The sequence below is a fragment of the Engystomops pustulosus genome, chromosome 1, assembly GCF_040894005.1.
Source record: "Engystomops pustulosus chromosome 1, aEngPut4.maternal, whole genome shotgun sequence".
Classification (NCBI taxonomy): Eukaryota; Metazoa; Chordata; class Amphibia; order Anura; family Leptodactylidae; genus Engystomops; species Engystomops pustulosus.
The window spans coordinates 22,593,632-22,619,729 of record NC_092411.1 but is presented as its reverse complement, the minus strand read 5'-3'; the positions used below and the strand labels follow the sequence as shown (position 1 = coordinate 22,619,729).

The window sequence follows — 26,098 nt, the reverse complement described above, 5'->3', positions numbered from 1 at the left end:
ATCATTGCCTAAATACTGACTTATGTCTTGTTCTATATAGGGTTTTCAGCAGGATTGTGAATAATAATGGTCTACAGCGGGGAGAGATGGGGTTCCATAGCCATGGTCGGAATAAGACCTTCTTATGGTGGTCGCCCGATCTGATCATTAGTCTGTAGATCTGACCACAAAAAAGCATTAAAGAGCGCACTACCCACTATAAAAAAAGATCATAGGCTACTATTGGGTAGTGAACCTCATGGGGAGAGATTGTTAAAGGGAACCTTCCAGATTGTGTATCTTTCATGACCCAGTGTGGTGGCATCATCCAGAAAATCAACTTTAAAGTGAGGTGTACATTGGTTGTATAAAGTCAAGGAGGCGGAGATTTTCACACTGAAGTCAAGCACTCTCTTCATCAGAAAGCTCCTTCATTGTAATTGATGGTCCTGCATCCAGAGACATCCCTAACCAGATCTCCTGGAGTCTGATGCATGATGTCAATCACAGAGGAGGAGGCGTTCAGAGCTCTCCATCTTGACTTCAGTGTTACTCTCCGCCTCCTTGACTTTGTACAACCAACTTACATCTCACTTCAAAGTTGAATTTCTGGATGATTCCACCACACTGGACCATGAGAGAAACAAAAATTAGAAGGTGTTACGCTTTTTGACAACATACTGGTAGTGGTTTATTAGGCCAATTGCTGATGACAGGTTCCCTTTAACTGCTAGACCTGCCTGTACTATGTCATGAGTAAATTATTCTTACAGTTCTCTGTCTGATATATTGCTTATATCCCCTACTTCTCACGTGTTACATCTTTTTTATGATCCTACTCTCTGTCCACTTGTAATTAATTCATGTAATTAACCAGTTTTAAATATGAAATGAGGAGTAAAGAGCCCGTGATCGACCCTGGAGATCATCTATTCTGCTCTTAGCTTCATTCATCCATTAGAGAGATAAAGTGGATTTGTAGTCCACGATGGAGCTCGGTGATGACCCATGAGGGAAGAGGCTTCTTTAATTTAGAAGAAATCTACCATTTGTTTTTATGCATTGTGAACCAAACGTACTGTGAATGTTGTAGCTACACTGATGCAGAAACATATCTTGTTTAATCTCTGAAGTGCTTTTGCTCAAAAAACAATTATAAATTCAGGACCTAGGGAAAGCTGGGGGCACGGAGCTTCCTGAACTTTCTAGACAGGACTAATCAACCTAATCTGGATGAGTCATACACAGCAGCTGGGGATGGTGCAGCGATTGATTAATTCTGCCTGTCCGGGACAAAACAGTGATTACATCCTTCTCTGAAGCAGTGCGTAATTGGGGTAAGAGGGGAAGCACCAGGGCAGCCACAGAAGCGACCGATCCTCATTTTATCATTTTATCATTGTTTTTTTTTTCAGCAAAACCACTCAGTTCAGGGATTAAACAAGATATGTTTCTGCATCAGTGTAGCTACAGTTCAGGGATTAAACAAGATATGTTTCTGCATCAGTGTAGCTACAGCAGTCTCAAGGTATGTATGTTTACAGGGGTAGAAACAGGCAGATATATTACTAGACCTCCTGCAGGCAATATCTAATATACATTCTTGGTGATGGCAGTGGTTCTAGGGTTTGGGTAAATGTGTCCATGAGATGAATGTCCACCTAAAACCTTGTACCTCCGACCATCAACTCTATGTCAGGGAATTCTCCTTCAATGAACCAGAACAAGAGACGGCTCGGAGGTCAGCGGGTTTAGTGGTGAGTCTTACATCTGTACAAGTCGCCTTGTTCTGTACATAAATAACTTGTTTTTATGTTAGTTTACAACCTGTGACGTCCGACTCGGACCGTTGATCAGCGGGTGAGGAGAACAAGTGCTGCTGAGTACATAAGAGGTCCGACCACAGAGGTGTCAGAGCACATCTCACAGGAAGTGCCCTACTACACGCTCCGCTACAACATGTAAGTGTGAGAGTGACACAGCCATAAATAATGGAAATGAGAAGAACATGTGACGGCCTTCAGGACATTCGTTGTGTAATCGTCCTTGTAGGTCACTTCACTTCTGATTAAGGTTTAGGGCTTATTGGGTAATTCTATAGTCAACAGGTTAAAATGGACCTATTCACCTTCACGATGTAGGATTTTATTGACCATATACACTCACCGGCCACTTTATTAGGTACACCATGCTAGTAACGGGATTGGACCCCCTTTTGCCTTCAGAACTGCCTCAATTCTTCGTGGCATAGATACAACAAGTTGCTGGAAGCTCCTCAGAGATTCTGGTCCATAGTGACATGATGGCATCACACAGTTGCCGCAGATTTGTCGGCTGCACATCCATGATGCGAATCTCCCGTTCCAACACATCCCAAAGATGCTCTATTGGATTGAGATCTGGTGACTGTGGAGGCCATTTGAGTCCAGTGACCTCATTGTCATGTTCAAGAAACCAGTCTGAGATGATTCCAGCTTTATGACATGGCGCATTATCCTGCTGAAAGTAGCCATCAGATGTTACAGGGTACATTGTGCTCATAAAGGGATGGACATGGTCAGCAACAATACTCAGGTAGGCTGTGGCGTTGTACCAAGGGGCCCAAAGAGTGCCAAGAAAATATTCCCCACACCATGACACCACCACCACCAGCCTGAACCGCTGATACAAGGCAGGATGGATCCATGCTTTCATGTTGTTGACGCCAAATTCTGACCCTACCATCCGAATGTCGCAGCAGAAATCGAGACTCATCAGACCAGGCAACGTTTTTCCAATCTTCTACTGTCCAATTTCGATGAGATTGTGCAAATTGTAGCCTCAGTTTCCTGTTCTTAGCTGAAAGGAGTGGCACCCGGTGTGGTCTTATGCTGCTGTAGCCCATCTGCCTCAAAGTTCGAGGTACTGTGCGTTCAGAGATGCTCTTCTGCCTACCTTGATTGTAACGGGTGGTGATTTGAGTCACTGTTGCCTTTCTATCAGCTCGAACCAGTCTGCCCATTCTCCTCTGACCTCTGGCATCAACAAGGCATTTCCGCCCACAGAACTGCCGCTCACTGGATGTTTTTTTCTTTTTCGGACCATTCTCTGTAAACCCTAGAGATGGTTGTGCGTGAAAATCCCAGTAGATCAGCAGTTTCTGAAATACTCAGACCAGCCCTTCTGGCACCAACAACCATGCCACGTTCAAAGGCCTCAAATCACCTTTCTTCCCCATACTGATGCTCGGTTTGAACTGCAGGAGATTGTCTTGACCATGTCTACATGCCTAAATGCACTGAGTTGCCGCCATGTGATTGGCTGATTAGAAATTAAGTGTTAACCAGCAGTTGGACAGGTGTACCTAATAAAGTGGCCGGTGATTGTATATACGTGAATGGACCATGGATGACCCACTAATCTCAGAGATGGTCTTCAGAGGTGAAGCACATGTGGAGACCTTACCAAGATAGTGGAGATCCGGCAACTAATTGACTAATCAAAGTAAAGAGTTGGGAGAATCCTTTATTCCCTTCCCATTGATGTTCCCTATGGTATTCCAAGTAGAGGGAATATGAGTAGCTCAAAAGAACTAAGTATGACAGACGTTAGACCATGTTGTAGCACAAATCAGTCTCAGGGTCAATAATGGTCCATATCTCAGTTCAAGGTTGGAAACTAGTGTCCATGATATCCTTCTTGTACAAGTGGTCTATACTCGGCTTGGCTCAATATCCCTATAGTATATAAGAGTGTATTGAGACCCAAGGGAATGGAGATTTTCTGGAATGGTATTTTTTCCTGATAATTCATCTCCATCGATGAGCTTACCCCTACCTCAGAGCCATCTCCTAAACAGTGACCATCCTGACCAAAACCTCCCAGAAGCATATTTCTTTTTCTTTTGGAAATTTCACAGGAGACATGGGGATCACATATGACAAAGACATACGTGTACTTTGGAATCCATGCACAATACTAAGCATTGTACTAGTGCGGGTTTAGCCTGCCATGTCCCTAGTTCTGGAGGATGATGTCTCTCTAAATGCTATTGGAGATGACATTAATGGACCATGTCAGTGGCCATGTTAAGTGGGAACCTAGATCAAGATAACGATAATGGAGACCAGCAGAGTGGCGCCAAAACATAGTATTGCATAAAAGCTTTGGTCGGGAAGTGCGACTAAGAAGCGATGCCTTACAGTGTAGCTGTGTACAGTAAGATGCATATGGAGTGATGTTTTGAAGCTGTATCCTCTCATGGTTTGATCAAAGGGGGTCCCACTGGTTCCTGAGGGCTGTATTCCTACATTCTTTACTCGCCAAAGATCACCGGGACCTGGATGGTCCTTAGTACCTTTATAAGGGTGTCCTGAAAGTAAACAACATCAAGTCATGTCCCTTTTTTGTTTGGATGGTGGTAATTGTAGGGACTAATACTTTTAGTTCTGAGATTTCTGATCTGTGTTGACCTTCTCCATACACATTAACATGAATGTAATGTCTTCATGTAATATACAGTAAATCCCTATAGTGCTGCCTGAGTACTGAAGAACCACGAGGAGTCGTCCCGTTCTAGAGTCGCTGTCACACTCAGAGAATAGACTGGGATGGTGTATCCATAAAACCAGTTTTAATCAAAAGTAAAAGGTAAAACACTACGCGTTTCGGCCCCGGGCTGGAGCCTTCGTCAGGTGGATAATTACATACATACATACGGGCTGGAGCCTTCGTCAGGTGGATAATTACATACATACATACGGGCTGGAGCCTTCGTCAGGTGGATAATTACATACATACATATGTAATTATCCACCTGACGAAGGCTCCAGCCCGGGGCCGAAACGCGTAGTGTTTTACCTTTTACTTTTTATTAAAACTGGTTTTATGGATACACCATCCCAGTCTATTCTCTGAGTGTGACAGCGCCTCTAGAACGGGACGACTCCTCGTGGTTCTTCAGTACACAGCCAAGTCCGTCAACTCTGGTTTGCCCGGACCTGAGTGCCGTCGGCAGCAGTCCCTCCATCTATTTTACGCTCTATCTTTCACTGAACCAGGTGAGAGACATTCTATTATATATTTTACTTATCAAACAATACACTTGAATCCTTTGCGCTTTTTGTCTCCCCCTCCTATTGGCCAAGTTGATGCATACCTGTGGATCCCCACATTAACGCATCTAACACCAGCCCTCCATCATTTATAGTGCTGCCTGAGAAATTCTAGTCCAGGCCTCACTGCTCCAGGTATCTGCATTCCTGGAAAAGGTCCATGTACTTCTTCTGCCACTTGTAGAACCTCCCTCCAGTCAGTGTCTTCTCCAGCAGGTTGCCCCTTGGTTCATGCCTTGATATTTTCTGCCATGCAAAATGTCCAACCCATCAATGTCATTTGTAAATCCACAGATCATTGACCTTAAAGGGGACCATTCTTGTACGGTTACCATGAACTTCTACCATGAACTTCTCTCCTGTAGTGTCTTCTCCTCCCAGACACCCACATTCATTGATGACCATCTCTATGGCGTCTTGGAATGTTTTTGCCCCATCAATGTTACTTGGAAATCCACAGATCATTGACCTAAATGGACACCATTCTTGGAAGGTCACCATGTACTTCTTAAATGACTTCCCTCCAGTAGTGTCCTCTCCTCTACCCTCATATGTTTTTGGTCCATCAATGTCACCAAGCTCAATGGCACCATTCCTGGACAAGCAGCATACACTCGTAGAGCTTTGCTTTAAGATTTTCTTTACGAGGAACATGGAGCAGATTTTGATCCTTCATACTGAACGTTGGCACAGATGATGGATGCAGATATACCGTAGTTCACTACTTGCAGTTTTACATCTGCAAACAGTCTGACAGATATCCACAAACAGTCTGTTCAATACATCCCCACAGCCGCTCGGGCATCAGATGTGATGAAAGGTCGGAGTCTGATAAACTGCTGAAGCTGTGACTGAAGAGACCCTGGAGAAGTTCTGCAGAAGGTGCCAGATGCCAGTAGACTCCAACATGAAGAAGCATACCCAACAAGGCAAGACGGAGCGCTCACAAGGGACCTATCAAGACGGTGTGTGGACAGCCAGGAGGACGGAGAAGCACAGGAAGAAAGTTCTAGATAAATAGTTTTGACTGTTTTATGATTAAAATATGTCCTTCATGTGGATGAAGAATCAAGCTCCAGCTACTCTTATATTAAGGCTCCTGTACAGACCTTAAAACGTATTTATTGATCACCTATACTTCGTATGAATGCGTTGATGACTGTTGCTCATGGGTCACCATGATTCTAATAGCATCTTCTAGAATTGTGTGTCAAAGGCTGAGACTAGATCATTCACACAGTTCTTCTTCTTCTTCTGTGTTGGTCAGATCTTCCATACCTTCTGTCCAGAAGTCATATCCAGAGCCCTGCTCACTTGCAACTTGTGCAAATTATGATGAACGGTGAACAAAGTGACCCGTTCCTGGTCCCTCAGATCCTGATTACCGCTTCCTCCATCTATTATAGAGACAACACATAATCTCTTGTAGTCCATGGCCGAGGACAGCGACAGCCTAGGAGTGAAGAGATCCTTTGGAAGTTGTCTTGTTGGGGTATCAACTGATGCAACCCCCTCCAATCATAAGAATGGGGGTCACATCTCCCTTTATAAATGGGACCACATTTTAAGGATGTGAACTGTCACCCCATTTATCTCTATGGGACTACCAGGGAAAATGCTCTCAACCAATCAGTGGAAAAGCTGGTATAACCAATTGGAAGGGGGTGTCAGGTTTAGATAATAAGCATTTTCCATTATGAACAAGAAAAGAGAGAGAGATGTGGACCTGTAGATACAAAATCATACGGCCGTCTGTGCACGCCTAGAAGCATCATGCAATGTCTTCCTTCTCCTGTGGAGGCGCTGTAGGAGAATTACATACTTTACGTGGATAGGCAGTCAGGAGGATTCAAGGCTCATGAGGACGATTGTATGGGCACCTCTGCAGTTACACTAGCGATTCGGGAAACCTATTGCTCAAGCACCCTCCCCATGGAGGAAGGTGCCTTAAACTACTCTGGGCTTCGCTGAGTTGAAGAGTGTTTGCCAGTCTTTCAAAACCAGTCTGCAATCTGTCCATGCCATGTAACAGCCAAGGGAAGATAATGGGCCCTGGGTTTTATGAATATTGTGGGCCACTACATGTCTAATTATTTAATGGCATTTACTTCCTTCCTATGGTACTGGAACCAAGCTTCTTGGGAGAGGAAGGGGGTTCCTTCTGTCCACTTTTAGTTCTGCAGCTCGAGGACCTTTGTGGGACCTTCAAAGATCCTAGAAGGAACCTTGTATACATATTTACTAGAGCTTTCATTAGGATTTCATGGCAGGAGGTCTTTCTCTTTATTATATCTACCGGGCAGCATCAAACGTGGCAATTGGTTCAGGTGGTCATGGGCCCCCTAGGATCCTTGGGCCCTGGGCGCCCAAACCACCTATATTATAATCCACTATTGGTAAAAGCTAATAGTGCAAGAAGCTGGCGACTGCCTGGAGCGATAAAACTGGTAGCTGGAGAGAGGAGGTAAGTGCCAGTGTCTATCATCGAACCATCATATGTCCGGTTTCCATTTGTCCATGATATTTGAGTAATTCTTTGATGGAACCTGTTTACGGTCAACTTTTGTGTACTTTTGTGTTTTTTTTAGGTTTATAAAACCCTGTTCACACTACATGTATATAAGAACTGTAGGAAATGTCTGGTTAATGGGTTGTCATGTAAAATATCCTCTGGTCTGTATCCCGTGATATCAGCAATCCCTGTCATTCCAGTCATTCTTCTATCTGTTTATGTACCAGGTGTCATAGTGACGAGTCACATCCACGGTTTGGCCCCGGAGCGACGGGGAGACTTCATCTGTATAAATATAGCACACACTCATTACGCTAATCCCATAATAACCACATTCTTACCACTGTAATTGCCCCTGTCTTCTTCATCTGACATCAGGCGAAGGCTCGAGATATGTAGAAGCCAAAGCCTTGACCTTATCAGAGTGATTGTCAGCTCCTGCGCAACATGACGTCCTCTTCTTCTAAGAGAATATTCTCTATAATGTAGGCAGGGGGTGCAAAGGGTTAAAGGAGAAAGAGGCAACCATGAGTGCAAAATGTGGACTGCTTAGGAGTTTGGGGGGTGGGGGGCGGCAGAATAAGTTGAACATGGTCCATCATACTAAACCTTTGGGACTGGTGAGGTAAGTGAGTCTGCACCTACTGGAGGGCCATGGATTACACTGGTGGACCGTGCTATCCCTGGAGTGCACTAGTGACTTTCTGAAGTCATCCGAGAGACAAAGGTGGTATCTGAGTAATGAGGAGACCATATTATTTTACCAGGGTCGAAAGTAACTATAGGATTTAGCATTTTCCTTACAGTGAGAGCGTGAGTGTAATGCTTCATTTGTCCTGTGGTGGCGCTGTAGGGATTCAGATACCTGCTGCCAGTTTAAATAAGTTTTAACTATGGTTGACATACTGGGGCTCATTTACTAAGGGCTCCGAGGCCGCACTTTCGTTAGGTTTCCCGAATTTTTCCGTTTTGCGCTGACTTCTGCCGGGATTTTGGCGGACACGATCGGATTTCGCCGCAACAGAAATTGGGAGCGTGGCCTTCGGACAACCCGACGGATTCGGAAAAAAACCCCGCGGAATTGAAAAAACAAAATGTGTCGCAAGATCAAGCACTTACATGTACCGAGAAGAAGCAGGTGAACTCCGGCGGACCTCGGCCCAAATCCACATCCGACAACGCGACGCGGGATCGTAACAGGACCGGGTAAGTAAATGAGCCCCACTGTGGTTCCTGGATGGCTAGTATACGAATTAGACCACCAAAGACAGGAGGAAGACCCCCGACTGTCAGTCCCTGCACAAAGATCATTACTCATTACTCATTAAGTAATATTTAAAGCTTAAAAGAGGAGAAATTTTATGGAAATCTGCCATCAAAATGCATCACAATAAACCAGAGACACTTAATCATAGATCCAGTGCCCCGTGACTGTGGGAATCTTCTTGTGTCTGTTATCCATGGCCTCCTTCCTTCTAAAATCAAGTTTTAAAATGATGCTAATGTTTCAGCACAAAGCAAAGTGTAACTGTGTAACAGCCTGCAAAGCTACAGCACGGAGTGGTTCTGGTAACGCCACACAGAAACATTATGACTCATTAGCATAATTATAAAAGTTGAATTTAGAAGGAAAGAGACCATGGATAACAAATATAAGAAGATTACCACCGTTACGGTGCCTGGATCTATGTGTAATGTCCCTGGTTTATCAGGATGGATTCTGATGATAGATTTCCTTAAAATCTCTCCTTGCTTGATGAGTCTTGATCTTTTTTTCTACGCTTGATACATCTTTGATCTGCTCCATGTGTCCTGACACTGCTGATCCCTTAATGGCATCTTGTAATTTCCCCATTTACCTTCTCGCGGTGCAATGACATGCCATTACCATTGTCACAGCTCACCGGAGTTACATACTTTTCTCTTCTCTTCTCCTTTAATTACCGCCTTGTAGCGTTCCTTACATACACGGAACCATTGATTTGCTGCCCGCGGCCGGACCCGAGGAGATGAACGGGTCCCTGGCTCCATCGCTCTCTTAACAAATTAATTTTCGCACCTGGAAATCAAGAGAAATGACGAGGAGCCCGGAGGAAGGAAGTTAATGAGAGTTAATATTTCACCGGCGAGGCGGGAGATGTGCAGAGGCTCCTCTGACCTTATTAAAACCAAAGTGTGAGATTAAGAAAGAAGAGTCTGACCTTTTTATTGCTTCGTGTACTCAGCTGAGGACGTAGGTCGGGGGTAGATAATAGGACCTGCGGGTCCGGCTTCATTTATATTCCTACATCTAAATTCCTCTTTTTGGTGTTTTAGTTTTGAGGCATGTTATGAGCCTCTCCAGTGATAGATGTAACTGTCTAAATGCTCTTATACAGAAGCTTTGCAGAGTGTTCCCCATAATAGATGTTTGTCTGTAGATACTAAATCCTGTGATTACAGCAGCCTCTGCACCATTTCCATGCAGTCACGGTAAGGTCACAGTATCATGTATAAGGTTAGAGGGGGTTTTCAATCTATGGCAGCTGTGGTTGTAGTTACAACTTCCTACCACATACCCTGGTATTTCCATCTCTGGGGCTCATTTACTTACCCGGCCCAGTCGTGATCCGGCGGCGCGTTCTCCAACGAAGATTCGTTGGGTTCTGCCGGGATTCACTAAGGTCGTGCACCCGATATCCAGTAGGTGTCGCTGCTGCGCCGAAGTTCACCTGCCTCTTCCCGGTGCATGTGAGTGCTTGATCTTGCAACACTTTTCTTTTTTAAATTCCACGGTATTTCAGAATCCGTCGGGTAGTCCGACGGCCACCACCCCCCTATTTCTGGCGTGTGAAAGCCGATGCGATTGCACCAAAATCCGATCGCGTGCACCAAAATTCCGGTGGAATTTGCTGTAAAGCGGAAAAATTTGGGAAACCCGACGAAAGTGCGGCCGCGGAGCCCTTAGTAAACGAGCCCCTCTGGAAAACAGCGCAGAGGCTGCTGTGATCACAGGATGTGGTTCTGTGTAATCTTGTATCCATCACACAGAAGAAGTTGATCAAAATTCGGCATCACATCGGCAAGTCCGATGCACATTTCGAACTGTATGGCCTGTAACCGTTTATCATTCACCAGTGCATCGCGTGCCGGTGTAAGTCCTTCCGGTGCACCCGGCTCCGGCCTCTGCTGGCAGGCAATTCTACGCCAAGCCCTACTGTTGAGGCAAGAATGGTTGCAGACTATATCGAGTGTCCAGTTCCTGCCCCGCACAACCCCACTCCACCACCAGGCACACTCCCCTCCACGCCGACTTGGTGGTGTAAAGGGGAAATAATTCCTGCTGCTGTGCAAGGAACTGCAATTCGGGGCTTGTACACCCGAAAACTGGTATAGAAACCCCAATAATTGTCCAATAATTGCTCTTTGTAAACTTTTATGACTGTTTTAAGACTCTCACTCATTATTAATGATAAAAATGTTGAGTCCATTCTGTCCCAGTCTATACAGCAAAGCCAAAATGTAACCAGGTGAAAGCAGAAATCTCTGTTTTTTGTTATTGTAGCGTCTGTATTTTCTCGATCGAGTCAAATAGCTCTCTGTGTTGTAAAGGGCTGTCAGAACATTTTTGTAGTAGTAAATAGTTTCAGTCTGCTGCGCCATCAGTTAGTGTGAGCAGGACCACTTTCCTCGGGATTACTGAAAGTCTCAACAGTCTCTGATCAGAATGTTATCTCATATACTGTGGATGGGGGATAACAATCAGTCTTGGTACAACCCCTTTAAACAGGCTCTTTATATGTTCTTTGTAAACTTTTATGACTGTTTTAAGCCCCTCACTCATTATCAATCATAAAAATGAAGTGTTCATTCTGTCCCAGTCTATACAGCAAAGCCAACATGTAACCAGGTGAAAGCAGAAACTGTTTGTTGTTATTGGAGTGTCTGTATTTTCTTGATCGAGTGAAATAGCTCTCTGTGTCTTAAAGGGGCTGTCGGGATATTTTTGTAGTAATAAATAGTTTCATCTGCTTTTCTATCAGACATTATCATTATAAAACCCAGAGCCGATGTTTCTTCATGGCAGACATTACGATAGGAGCGACCTTATTAAGACCAGACTGTGACTCATAGAAAAAGTTGTGTTGCTGGTCTCTAGGTGATAAATGTGCGTTATTAGTCTTGTATGATGAGAATGTGATGTCCGCTGTATGAGAGGAGTTTGTTGTTCTGTAGATTATGGTCTCAGACACTGGATCTTGGTGACCTTCCTGCAGCCTCTCATCCCTGGCCCATTTATCGAGCGCTCTCTAAGTCATCCTCCTTCATGGGGTTTCTACATAGTGTAAGTGCAGTTTATTGACCAAGAGACACTATAGATTATTACAATCTGCAGGAAGTGCTTACAGAATATGGTCCCTCCCCCAGAGCACTTGGAGTGACAGAGGTTACCTGATCTATATATGGTAACTCTCTTGCCTTATCTAATGCTCCTGCAGCTCATTACAGATGTTTTTTACACTCCTTTCTATTGATAATGAGATGACTCTCTCCATTCTGTCCCAGTCTATACAGCAAAGCTGATGGGGAAGCTTCAGAATGCAAGAATCAGTAGTGGCCAGCATATGACCCAGACCTTATGACCTTTAATGTATACAGGGCCGGATTAAGGGTGGTGGGGGCCCCTGGACGCAAACAGGTGGGGGCCCTTCCAACAATGTTTTTGGAGGTATATAGCCTGCCAGCCCCCTGTAGTATATAGCCTGCCAGCCCCCCTGTAGTATATAGCCAGCCGGCCCACCTGTAGTATAAACAATATAACCCAAATTTAATACGTCCTTAACCTGAGTTAGGATGACTTCCCCCTAACTTAAATCAAATACCCTACAAAAAAGGGGAACTCATGAATCATGTGCTAAAAAAATTATATTTTTATTTCATTGATATTAAAACAAAAACACACATTAACACAGTTTATACAAAGTTTAAAATTATCCCAAGAATAAGGTGGAGCCAGGCAACCCTGCTGAAGAAGGCCGGTATTACATTTTGTATAGTGTTGCTAATACTCTTATGTACCAATACTTAGTTCATGCCGACATCTCTATTCATTAATCCAAAATTCCCATTCTACAGTGAATGTCAGGCTAATCGTTACCTTGCTTCTGTGGCTGCCGTCCACCCCTCGCCCGACACGCGTTTCGCCTATTGCTTCCTGTAGTATATAGCCTGCCAGCCCCCTGTAGTATACAACCACCAGCCCCCTGTATTATAAAGCCACCAGCCCCCTGTAGTATACAGCCACCAGCCTCCTGTAGACTTTAGCCGCCAGTCCCCTGTAGAAAATGGCGATCTCGGCGATCTCCCCCAGCGAAAGCAGCTGTGTCTCACTGACACAGCTCTCATCCTAGACCCCTATGTGCATTGCGGGCGGCCACGGGCCACTGCGCATTGCACACAGAGACACAGAGCTGAGCTAAGTCGCTGACTGTCGGAAACTGGTGGGGGCCCCTTAAAAAGTGAAAGTGGTGGGGGCCCCGGGGCTCAAGCCCCATGAGCCCCTCCTTTAATCTGGCCCTGAATGTATACAGTCAGGGCGTGTGTGGTGGAAGTCATAAAGTCATTTCATGCTTCGGACCATGGGATGGGTATCTGTTTTTTGGGTGAGCTCATAGGCTATATTTAAACAGGATTTGCAGACGAAACACTTAAACAGAGACTGTGATTCTGGTTAAATATTACATAGATCATTCAGATACATAGGGGAAGGGGTGTATAGAAATTAAATTTAAGAGCACAGAGCACAGCAGTGTGAGGACACACACACCCAGTGCACTTGGAGAAGCTACAATCCTGGAAAATGCACATCTCACAGTCCTGCTGCTACTAACAACACAAAAGTATGATTACACATACCAATGTGTCAACAACTTTTTAAGATCTAGCGTACAGGTTTGACTATGTCGAGACTTTGGTGGTGTTTGTCACTCTGAAGAGGTTGTCAGGCTTAGACTGTCCCATTCTATGAGACAGAAGCAGGAAGTGTTCAGTTCCCCATTAGTGCCCCCGCAGGAGGAGTGAAGAATTACACTGTGTCTTTATAAAGCTTAGAATTCATGGGTCCTATTGGGACCGAAGGTCCTAAAAAGTTGTACTAGGTTTTAAATTAGTTTTTTAATACCCTCCTAGAACATCTAAGAATTTCTCTTGCTCCGTATGTATATTATTCCTAAAAAAATTCCGTCATGATGAGTTTGGGCAGACTTTTTTGCCTCCTTCCTCTGGCTGTGTGTCCATGATATACTGTACCAGGGTTAATTACGGCTGTAGCTCTCCAAGGCCCCGGCAATGAATCCTCCGCCTGGCGTGTAATCAGAATGCCTTCAGAATGGAGATTATTTTTTTAGGATCTTCTTGATGCATCTCCCGCTTTAGTATTATATTGGTTATAGGACAGGAGTCTGTAGAACTAATATATCTCGCACTACATTGCTTTGCGTTCACAAAAATGGAGAAAAAACATACAGGTTATCTGTCAGGACTTGCCATCACTTACAAACAGCAAGTGTTCAGTTTTCCTGCAGTGCCCCCGCAGGTGGAATGAAGTACTACATGATATAACATTAAATATAGTTATGTGCGTTGACGTCCCAAGTCCTCCACAGTGAGTAATGGTCCATGTAACTTGTCTACTCTTACAGGGGGCACTTAAATTACTATTTAATAGAGTATTTAGCCACATTTTTTACCCTATCAACCCCTTTTATTGTTTGTTTAATACACATGGAACATACTTTGTCTGAAGGATGTATGGACGGTCTATAGCAGTGATGGCGAACCTTTTAGAGACCGAGTGCCCAAACTATGACAAAGACCCGCTTATTTATCGCAAAGTGCCAACACAGAAATGTAATTTGTGATTTATACTCCCTTCTCTGTCACAGCTTTCATTAATACCAGCACCTGAGGACACCAATAAAGCAAAAAATAGTCCCAGGTAGAGCTGTCACTTTAAAATAGCTCTGTGCACAGCAAGTCCTGTACTGTCTGGGACTGCAGGAAGATGCTTGGAGTCATCTCTGGTGATGGCCTGAGTGCCCGCAGAAAGGGCTCTGAGTGCCACCTCTGGCACCCGTGCCATAGGTTAGCCATCACTGGTCTATAGCATAGCATCTACAGTATGGTCTACAAGTCTCCCCCACACCCTCCAGATTGTTCATTCTTCCTTCTTCTTAAATAAATTACGTGATAGACGATGGAGAATCACAATTTGTGCTCCAGGTTTTGTTAATTACAGAGGAAATTATCAATACTCCTAAATTTCCATCTTCCAAGGACATTATTTCACCTTTAGGAGCAGCTGTTTTTCCTCCTGCTTCCTGGATGTTGTAATTTTCTGCCATCTTGGAGTCTTAGAGCCAAATCTTCACCGACTTCCCAGTATAGACCGAATGTCTCTACCATCTCCATGTCTCCCTTATCTGGTTTAGCATTAGCATTATAAAACCTTCATGCACCAGAGCTGTGCCTCCTGTAACCATTGTCCACCATCTTGGCGTCACAGAGCCAACTCTTCAGATTTTCACTTGCTTAGCAGTATAGACCGAGCTTCCCTGCTCTATCCCACCTCCATGTATCCCTTGGCTTCTGTGACTATTTGGGTCAGCACCAACTTATAAAACCATCCAGTGCCAGTCGGGCAGCAGTTTTTCCCCCAGTGCTGTGCTTCCTGGCAGATGCAACCATTGTCTGCCATCTTGGCGTCACAGAGCCAAATCTACTGGTCTTCACCGGCTTCCCAGCATAGACAAAACCTTCCTGCTTTCTCCCATCTCCATGTCTCCCTTGTCTGGTTCAGCACCAGTCAGACAGCAGTTTTTCCCCCAGAGCTGTGCTTCCTGGCAGACTTAACCATTGTCCACCATCTTGGCGTCACAGAGCCAAATCTTCTGGTCTTCAACTGCTTCCCAGTATAGACCGAGCGTCCCTGCTCTCTCCCATTTCCCTCGTCTTCTGTGATTATTTGGGTCAGCATCAGTCTATAAAACCATCCAGTGGTGGTCAGACAGCAGTTTTTCCTCCAGAGCTGTGCTTCCTGGCAGATGAAACCATTGTCCGCCATCTTGGCGTCACAGAGCCAAATCTTCTGGACTTCACCTGCTTCCCAGTATAGACCGAGCGTCCCTGCTCTCTCTCATCTCCATTTATCCCTTGTCTTCTGTGATCATTTGGGTCAGCATCAGTCTATAAAACCATCCAGTGCCGGTGGGGCAGCAGTTTTTCCTCCAGAGCTGTGCTTCTTGGCAGATGTAACTACGGTATTGTCCACCATGTTGGCATCACAGAGCCAAATCTTCTGGACTTCACCTGCTTCCCAGTAAAGACCGAGCGTCCCTGCTCTCTCTCATTTCCCTTGTCTTCTGTGATTATTTGGGTCCACAGCAGTCTATATAACCTTCGTGTGGCAGTCGCAGACACATTTATTCCACCTTCTGGCAGAATAATTATATGGTACGTTATATAACCATACACTCCATCCTCTATATCTGATAGACAGTGTTTCCCCCTCACTAGAATTATAAGACTATAATCACATTGCCGGTGTTTATCTGCAGAGCTCCCGCAGCAGCCAGCGTTAAGTACTCCATAAATTGTGTATTTGTTATTCCACCATTGAGCGGTCCTGAGGCTGCCCGCATAGATGCCCACCGCCTGCCCGGTCCTAGGTGAATGTGATCTGATTTGTGATGCTGCTGATCCATGTTATTTGTTGTGTTATTGCCGGAGACGACCGCATCCCCAAATTTACAGATCTCATAATCCGAGGCGGTTAGTGTCTCGCAGAGTTCATTGCCTTCTTCTTCCAAATCTCTTATCTTTAATTCAATTATTATTTACTTGTCTGAAAATGTTGTCAGCCTGCGGGTCCTGAGCTGCTGTTGTTCTGCTGCTTTTGTGTTGTATCACTGATCCCCTGTGGTCCATATCCCACCAGGAACCGGGCCGCCATGATCCAGGTGATGTTCCTCTATAGATAGTAGAGAAGGGGATTCACTTTATAAAATTTACTTCACTGAAAACCGAAAACTTCCCCTGGAAAAATTAAAGGGATCTATCATCAAGTATGACATACAGACTACAGCCAGTGTTATATATATATATCCCTGGAGAGATGTGTAATCATACATTCGTGTATGTATGTTTAGTAGCAGCAGGACTGTGATATATAGATTTACATTCCAAGATTGTTGATTCTGCAAGTGCACTGGGGGTGTGTCCTCACACTGCTGTGCTCTGCACTCTCTGCATCCAGGTAAGATGTGTAATCATACCTTTGTGTAGCTGCAGGACTATGCAACATGGATCTCCATTCCAGGATTGTAGCTTCTCAAGGTTTACTGGGCGAGTGTCCTCGCACTGATGTGCTCTTTGCATACAGCATTGGGTATTGCCCTTGGAGAGGTGTTGTTAGTGGCAACAGGACTGTGATATATGGATTTATATTCTAGTATTGTAGCTTCTCTAAGTTTACTGAGGGCCCTCACACTGCTGTGCTCTGAGCTGTTTGTGTGTTGTCCCTGGAGAGCTGTGTGTGGTAATCCTACCTTTGTGTATGTTGTCAGTATCAGCAGGACTGTGATATATGGCTATATCTTCCAGGATTGTAGCTTCTCTAAGTGCACTGGGTGGCATGTCCTCACACTGCTGTGCTCTTGGAGAGTTGTGTTATCATAAAATCATACTTTTTGTGTGTTGTGTTGTTTAATTTTAGTTGCAGGAGGTAGTGAGAATGTGTTAATTTACCTAATTTCCTGTTGTCATAAACTAAACACAAATCTATACTCGCTCATAGCAGCCATGGATTTCATTTTCTGGCAAATGTACAGGCAAAAGATGGGTCAAATTTATGAAAAAGCCTTTGTGTCCATTGTTATTGACTCACCAGCTCTCTAACAATAATGAAATGACTCTGCACCAGTCTGTACAGTAAAGCTGTGTCTTTTAATGGTGAAATCTTGAATTTTAAGACACATCCCCACGATGTAAATTTAATCAAAGGGCATTAATGTAAAACTTTATACAATGATCTCAGATGAGAAGATTGATGAGTAACTTTGGTTAAGTTATTTTTCGGCTCGTTGCTAATTCTAATGTGACAGGTTAAAAAAAACAACACATTTCTTCCATGTTTTTCATTCTTCATTATTTTATTTGTTTCTTTTATGCTTTTTGTGTAATCCCGTCATCAATTCAAAAATCACGTTGACAAGAATGTCAAGAGCTTTGGCCCCGGCTGCGTGTTGTACGATGGGTGCGGAGAGAGCGCGCTCAATCAGGGAGACGTGCAGTAAACGAAAGATCTCGTGTCGGAGGAAAACCCTAAATCTGATCATTTCCATATGGGCCCGGTCTCTGATGGATATTTTGTACATTTCCTAGCCAGTTTGGGAATGTGGAACTAATGATGCCGACATCTGTAATACTTTAATAATCCGTTTTTTTTAGAACTTAGAAAAATAGTGAAATTCAGAGTGGAAATTCATTGCGCCGTTCCTTCTCATAATACTAATTCATGGGTATAAAGAACGACTCAGATCTTCCAAAATTCACATTGAGAAATGTAAGGAAAAGCCGGGACCCAGATATTCCAGTGAACCTAAAAATGGAATTGAAGCAAAATTTCTAGACCAAAATTTCCTACTGTTTTGTGTATAAATCCCCTATGCAGTCATATGGGTCTCCGTGGCAACAGACTACGAGGAAACCTTATGTAGTCTGATATCTTACATCCAATTCTCCCGTATCTGTCATTTATATGGACGGGGGCACACAACGGCGCCGGGGAGAGGAGGAGCTCACTCCCCGACATGTCCTATCTTTCTCCTGGCTACGGAACGGTACATGCGGCACCGTACTGCTTCCGTATGGAGCGGTGCGCCCATTGCCGTCTATGGGGGATGTATAAACGCTGTATATATGTCGCCCGTATGTACGTCCCCCATACGGCAGTGTTAATGTAGCCTTATTCCAATTGTCTACAGTATCTATCTTTATTTACTTCGCGCAAAGATACACAACATCATTGCGTTGTGTAGAAATCCTTTATGCAGACCTAATTGTCTCCATGGTAACAGACTACAAAGAAGCCTGGTGTAGTCTGAACCTATAATCATATTTACTATAATATTCTAGAGTATTTGTCCTTCATATGAAGCTACATAACATAATGACCGGATGCTAAAGATAGTTGTGTTGTATAGAAATACTTTATCCAGACCCATGTTTCTCCCTGGTAACTGACTACAAAGAAACCCTGGGTTGTCTGATCCTTTTGTCATATTAGCCCTCATATTACTGTCTCTGTCCTTTAGTTTACTTGAAGATATACAACACTATGGCCAGGTGCCAAGGCTCATTGGGCTGTATACTACAGGGGGCTGGCAGGCTATATACTACAGGGGGCAGGCTATATACTACAGGGGGCTGGCAGGCTATATACTACAGGGGGCAGGCTGGCTGTATACTACAGGGGGAAGGCTGTATACTACTGGGGGCTTGCTGGCTGTATACTACTGGGGGCTGGCAGGCTGTATACTACTTGGGGCTGGCAGGCTGTATACTACTGGGGTCTTGCTGGCTGTATACTACAGGGGGCAGGGCAGGCTGTATACTACTGGGTTCTGGGCAGGCTGTATACTACAGGGGGCTGGCAGGGTATATACTATAGGGGGCAGGCTGGCTGTATACTACAGGGGGCAGGGCAGGCTGTATACTACTAGGGGCTGGCAGGCTGTATACTACAGGGGGGAGGGCAGGCTGTATACTACTGGGGGCTGGGCAGGCTGTATACTACTGGGGGCTGGGCAGGCTGTATACTACAGGGGGCTGGCAGGCTGTATACTACAGGGGGGAGGGCAGGCTGTATACTACAGGGGGCAGGGCAGGCTGTATACTACTGGGGGCAGGGCTGGCTGTATACTACAGGGGGCAGGGCAGGCTGTATACTACTGGGGGCAGGGCTGGCTGTATACTACTGGGGGCAGGGCTGGCTGTATACTACAGGGGGCAGGGCAGGCTGTATACTACAGGGGGCAGGGCAGGCTGTATACTACTGGGGGCTGGGCAGGCTGTATACTACTGGGGGCTGGGCAGGCTGTATACTACAGGGGGCTGGCAGGCTGTATACTACAGGGGGCTGGGCAGGCTGTATACTACAGGGGGCAGGGCAGGCTGTATACTACAGGGGGCAGGGCAGGCTGTATACTACAGGGGGCAGGGCAGGCTGTATACTACTGGGGGCAGGGCAGGCTGTATACTACTGGGGGCAGGGCAGGCTGTATACTACAGGGGGCAGGGCAGGCTGTATACTACAGGGGGCAGGGCAGGCTGTATACTACTGGGGGCTGGCTGGCTATATACTGGGAGGCTGTGACCAATGTGTTTCCCAGTCTCGGTCTCGGCTTATACCTGTGTCGGCTTATACTCGAGTATATACGGTAATCCATATGATTATGTTTCCAGGAAGCAGAGCGTGCACTCACCTCACTTGTCTCGTCTGATCTCCTGTTCTATGTAAACCTCTGCTGATTAATAACGCGACTACGTAACGCTGCTGCTGCTGCCGGGTTCTCTCACCTGGTTCTGGACTGGTGGTTTATGTGCATCAGTATACATGGGGTTAAATCAGGGGGGAACATCAAAGAATCAGCTAAAAAAAAAACACTTTCGGTATTGCTACATTGTTACTACACAGATGACTTCCCAATATGCGAAGCCGCAAAAAAAAAAAGTACAAATAATATCGAAACTTATGTTTATGATTTTTTTGTTTATGTTTTTGTATTTCAGTCTCTTCTTTGCGTTCACGAGGTCTTCCCGGCAGTGCAGGCGGCAGAGACGGCAGTCAGCCGGAACCCGCGGTTCGTTGAGGCCTGGCAGACATTGGGACGGGCACAGCTGGGACTCGGGGAAATATCCATGGTGAGTCACAAGGTGTAAGCTACATACATTTACTACAGATATTATGACTTTTCTCTGGATTTTTCTGTTGACTCTCTAGTTCTCTCCTTGTATTCTGCAGATTGGGTAACTTTACACATGACCTACTGTGGTGGTTACCATTTTGGTAGAAGTAACCACATTGGTCATGGGACATTTGTCTTAAAGGAAATTAAAATCCATCAGGATAAACCAGTGACATTTACTCATAGATCCAGGCACCGTGACTGTGATAATCTTCTTATATTAGTTAACCATGACTCCCTTCCTTCTAAAAATCAACTTTAAAAATTATGCTAATAAGGCCTTGGGGGGGGGGGGCGTTACCCAAGCCCCTCTGTGGTGTAGCTTCCCAGGCTGTTGCCCTGTGCCGGAGCATTTCCTCTGACCCACTGTGTGCGATTGAAGCAGAAAGAGGGAGGGGGGAAGTGCTATGGGGGGGGGGGGCAGAAGGAGAAATTATCATAATTTCAAATGTTGATTTTAGAAGGAAGGAAGCTATAGATAACACATTGGATTTATGGATTTATGAGTAACTGTCCCAGATTTCCTTTAAAACAGGGGTCCTCTGTCCTCAGTAACCTCTAGAAGATGAGAGTGTACAGTGATGGCACTGTTCATTGTAGCCTAAAGTGTACACTACAGACACTTGTACTTTTCCCTCTTGTCTTGCCATGTATGTCGCAGCACCCAGCAATCTCCCATTACACTACTGCTTGTAGGCCACTTCCTCTTCACACATAGAGGTAATGTTGAATCAACGTAGAGGCTGCTGTAATCACAGGACTTTAGTAACAAGGAATTCCCCTCCACAGATGAACAGATCACTTGTCATTGTCCATTTCAGGTGATCACGTCAAGTTACTTTCGGTTGAGGTCTTGCCCTAGTAATGGAGACATAAAGGACTGACTTCTTTGATCTTGTAGGGCCACTTTTCTTATGGCTTGAATTGGCTAATATGACTTACCATGTAGGTCCCAGCTACCAGCAGTCTCACATTACACTATATGCTGCTTCGTATTGTATACCTTAGTCACTTTCCTGCTTGATGTAGAGGCTGCTGTAATCACAGGACTAGTAACTAGCAATTTTCCTCAGTAGATACACAGAAAGCAGCTTCTTATGTCCACTTCGGGTGATCACGTCTTGCTTGCGATCTCTGTTGCCCCCATTGGGGTCACAAATTGCATTCTGGGGTCACAAAATGCGTTTTCAGCTTGTTTACAAAAAAAAGCACCAAGAATGGACCAAGAACTTACTGTGTGACCGCATCATATCCCTGATCATTGGCAGGTGATTCATTCACTCTGAGAACTTATGGGGCCTATTGATGCCCGAGTCTTGGAGGTCGCTCCAAGTCGTCTCCTACATTAGGCACAATGTGGCTTAGCCTCTGTAGTACATGCTAATGCATTAGTAGAATAAAGCCACATGTTTTCATGCCTTTAATGGCTCATCACAGCTTAATGTATACTTAACGCCAGCCGCCGCTCCTGCCAAGCTGAATATCTCACATTAACCCCCCCCCCCTCCGCGCTGTAATCGCAGTCACGACCTCTATATATTCAGCCATTCATTGAAGGTTTATAACTCTACTGCCTCAGTTCTTAACTCTTCATTACACCCTTATGGGTTATCAATGTTGCACCAAGCCATCTGCAGTACACCATGCTACCTGTGGGGGCACTGCAGCAAAATTGAACACTTGCTTTGCGGTCCATATTTTCGTGATACTTTCCTTCTTTCATATCTCCATACACTTTCTGTTACGGGCAGCAGCTTGTAGACCCCTTGTGTCACCTGATCGGTATGGCTTTAGGCCGTCTTGGGGTGTTGTCCTCTCCCCATGTCCTGCTTTCCTCCCTTTTACCTCTATATATGGATCTGGACCTTGTTACGTGTTGTCTCTGTTGAAATGGTCTTGGTTTAGATGACAGCTGGCAAAGGGTCGAAATACTCTGGTACAAAGCACCAGGTGTCAGGCAGAGCGTCTTCAAGTACAAGTCAAGGGATGTGAGGTACATGGATAGTCAGTATCTAAAGGAGTTGTACCCTATCCTAGTGTCGAATAGAGATAGCTTGGGACCACTAAATAAAAAAGGCTTGGGGCCCCCAACAGAGTTCATATTCTCTTCCGCTTTACCTCTTGGATGAAGTATTGGGCTAGAGCCTGGGCCCACTGGCACATCCATGATTTTCCGGTGAGCCAAACGGACACTTTACTATGCACAGGATAGAGGAATAACTGACCGGTCAGTGGGGGTCCGTCCGCTGTTCACTAAAACAAGGGTCCAGTACTCACTAATGAATGTCTATGGGAGTGTTGGAAGTCACCAGTAATTAGGTGTCTCTGGAAATCTCAAAGACGTCTCAAAGTAATGGAGATATATAGTAACCTCTATTGCTCAAGCACCTTCCCGTGGGAGAAGGTGCCTGAGCAATAAGAGCCAGAAGTGGATTGAATGGGGATAATAATAGGGGAGAATGAGGAGAGAGATGCTTCACCTGTGCGTGACAATGGTGAGGGGCGCAGTCACGGGGGTCACTACCACTAACGTAACACTTTCCATTCTGCTTTTTGTTACCTGTACATGTATATAGCACAGGACTGTGTGTGGTTTGCTCTACATCTAAAATGTCTCCTCCTGCTTCCTCTTGTCTTGGTCTTCAGATGTAAATGTAGTTACTCAAGAAAAAACATAAAGGGAAGTAGAAGCCGGGGATCTCCCCAGCAGCAGCGGAGGCGCTTGTGTTTTTTTTTTCTTGTATTTTTATCAGCTTTAAGTAATTAATATACATGTGGAAAAGATGGGTTTGGTGCAGACCCTGGAGAATCACAAAGCCTGAGATGAGTGAGATTTATGGGTAGATGAGGTCACTTTCTATTGGGTGCACTCACCTGTGGAAATGGGTGCACTAGACCTCACGGCCACAGCCATGGTGCACCACAATGATAATCATAACTATGTGTATGTCCTACGCATCGAGCCGCTCACCTCTGCTTTGAATCACTGCAGCAGTCACTTGCCTAAGAGGAGCTCATTGCAGAGAACAGCAGTGTGAGGATCCACCCCCACTCGGAGAAGCTATAAATCCATGTATATAAATCCATATGTCACAGTCCTGCTGCTACTAACAACATACACAGAGGTCTGATTACACATCTCTCCAGGGACAGTACAGTGGGGAAAAAAAAAATTTAGTCAGCCCCCAATTGTGCAAGTTCTCCTACTAAAAAAAAATTAGAGGCCTGTAAGTGACATCATATATAGACCTCAGCTATGAGAAAATCACATTGTCTGGTTTTAAAGAATTTATTTGCAAATTATGGTGGAAAATAAATATTTGGTAAATACTCAATACATCTCTGTAAGTCTTCGCAAGGTAGGTACACACTGTGGCCTGTACGTTGGCCCATTCCTCCGAGCAGAACTCCACTAGAACAGTAATGTTTTGGGGCTGTCACTGGGCAACATGGACTTTCAACTCCCTCCAAAGGTTTTCTGTGAGGTTGAGATGTGGAGACTGGGGAGACTGGGGAGGCCACTCCAGGACCTTGAAATGCTTCTTACAAAGCTGCTCCTCTGTTGGAGTTTATTCAATACATGACTAATCAATCTAAGTTGGATCACTCATACACAGCAGATGGGGGATGGTGCAGAAATTGCTTATTCTGCCTTCAGACACAACCCAGTGATTACATCATCCTCTCCTGCAGAGAAAAACTCACGTGCTAGGAGAAGCGCGGAAGCAAGCGCTGGAGCAGCCATAGAAGGGACAGAGCTTCATTGTCATAATGTTATATCTGTTTTATCAGCAAACCACTCAGCTCAGGGATTAACCAAGATATGTTCCTGCATCAGTGTAGCTACAGCGAGGGGCCTTCCCCGGACTTCCCCGCCCACTTCATTGGTTGGCGGTGACTGCCGAGCTTCATGAATACGCCCGACCACTTTTGACCGCGGTCCAGCGTTCCTATTGTCCCGCGCGGCAGTGTTTGCTAGTGGTATCGGAGGGTTCTGATAACGTTAACAGTGTAACGCTGCTACATCTGAGATAGCGCTAGGGCTGCTTACTCTGGTTAGCAGCTCCTAGTGCTTTTTTATGGGTGACAGGTCCTCTTTAAAGAAGAAGTTACAGGCCTGTGAGAGCCAGGCATCTTGCTCGTTTGTAGGTGGCCAAATACTTATTTCCCACCATAATTTGCAAATTAATTCTTATAAAATCAGACATGGGATTTTCTGGATTTGTTTTCACGTCTCTCATAGTTGATGTCAACTACAGGCCTCACATCTTTTTAAGTGGGAGAACTTGCACAATTGGTGGCTGCCTAAATACTTTTTATTTCTGCTGTACCTAATACTGACTGCAGTCTGGTCACAGTCTGGTTGCACCTGCTGACAGGTTCCCTTCAAGGTTTTCGTCGAATTTGATTTGAAGCTTTGAATCGAGTTTACTAGGTGAGTAGTGTCCATTGGGCTCCAGGAGTATCTTGTATACAATGTATTTGGATCGTGACCATGCCACTGTGTCCTACTTTTTGGCACCGTAGCTGTCACATGACTTTACCTTTAACACCAACACGTCTTTGGCATAGCAGCTTTGTGTCGATACATTGTTGGTCACATACTGGGTGACACAATGAGCTCAGCCTCCTCAATGAACGTACGGTTATTCATTTGTTACTGGAATTTTCCTTGAAGGTGTTCGGATCCAGCCCCATTATGGTACCAGAGTAACGCCACATGCGAGTCCATTAACCGCAGGGTTATGTTTGCTTTCCTTGTGCGGAGTCTTAATAGACTGAGCTCCACCTGTATTAATAGCTCAGACAGGGTGCTATGGAGTGCTGCTCCCGTCCTGACATCTGCTCAACTATGTCTATAAGACTCCGTCATTTATTAACTTCCCATAGGGGTCATGCACTCGGGATATCGAGCAAGGCCACGGATATCCTATGTGTAAATATGTGCAGAACATGTGCGGAGCGGCTCCACATCAACTCATTGTTATAGTTGTTGACTGAGCAATGGAGATCCCCAAGCAATGTGGAAATAACCTCCACCTGATAAGATGTCATCACCTTCTTACTAATAATAGTCTGCACAGATATGTGCCTCAGGCCTCAGACCCTCTGCTGGCAATACTGAAGCCTTAGATAGCCATTCGTTCACCTTCGATGATGGCTCCCTCCCATAGACCATCCATACTCAATATCCAATGCCCCATGGTCATACGCACTAATGACCCCTGCCATAGATAGATGCCCCAGTGGTGTAGGCGTGTTCAAGAGTCTTCCTTTATGAACTGTGCTGATCAATGAATTCATAGACTTAGTGGGGATAAATCCATTGGTTATAATCTACGGCACACCGTAGCTTTTTTAGCCGGATGATTAAACTTTATCATCTTATAAAAAATTAAGCAATGACTCTTGACGTTCAGGAACCGAAAGCTTTGAGGTCTTTTTGTTACAAAAGTATGCAACTTACGGAAGATGTCAGCCAAGACGTCCCTAACTTGTCCATTAATACG

The 26,098-nt window shown here is 45.0% G+C and overlaps 1 protein-coding gene across 4 annotated transcripts in view; it reads left to right on the top strand.

Moving 5' to 3' along the window:
- TTC33 (tetratricopeptide repeat domain 33) overlaps window positions 1–26,098 on the top strand; it is a 186,459-nt gene that overhangs the window by 90,775 nt on the left and 69,586 nt on the right. For all 4 annotated transcript variants that reach the window (XR_011853131.1, XM_072135467.1, XM_072135478.1 and 1 more), the window contains exon 4: window positions 20,413–20,544. Coding sequence is in view for 3 of the 4 variants with exons in the window: in XM_072135467.1 (XP_071991568.1) it covers window positions 20,413–20,544 (132 nt within the window). In the remaining variant the exon portion in view is untranslated. The remainder of the gene's footprint in view (window positions 1–20,412; window positions 20,545–26,098) is intronic.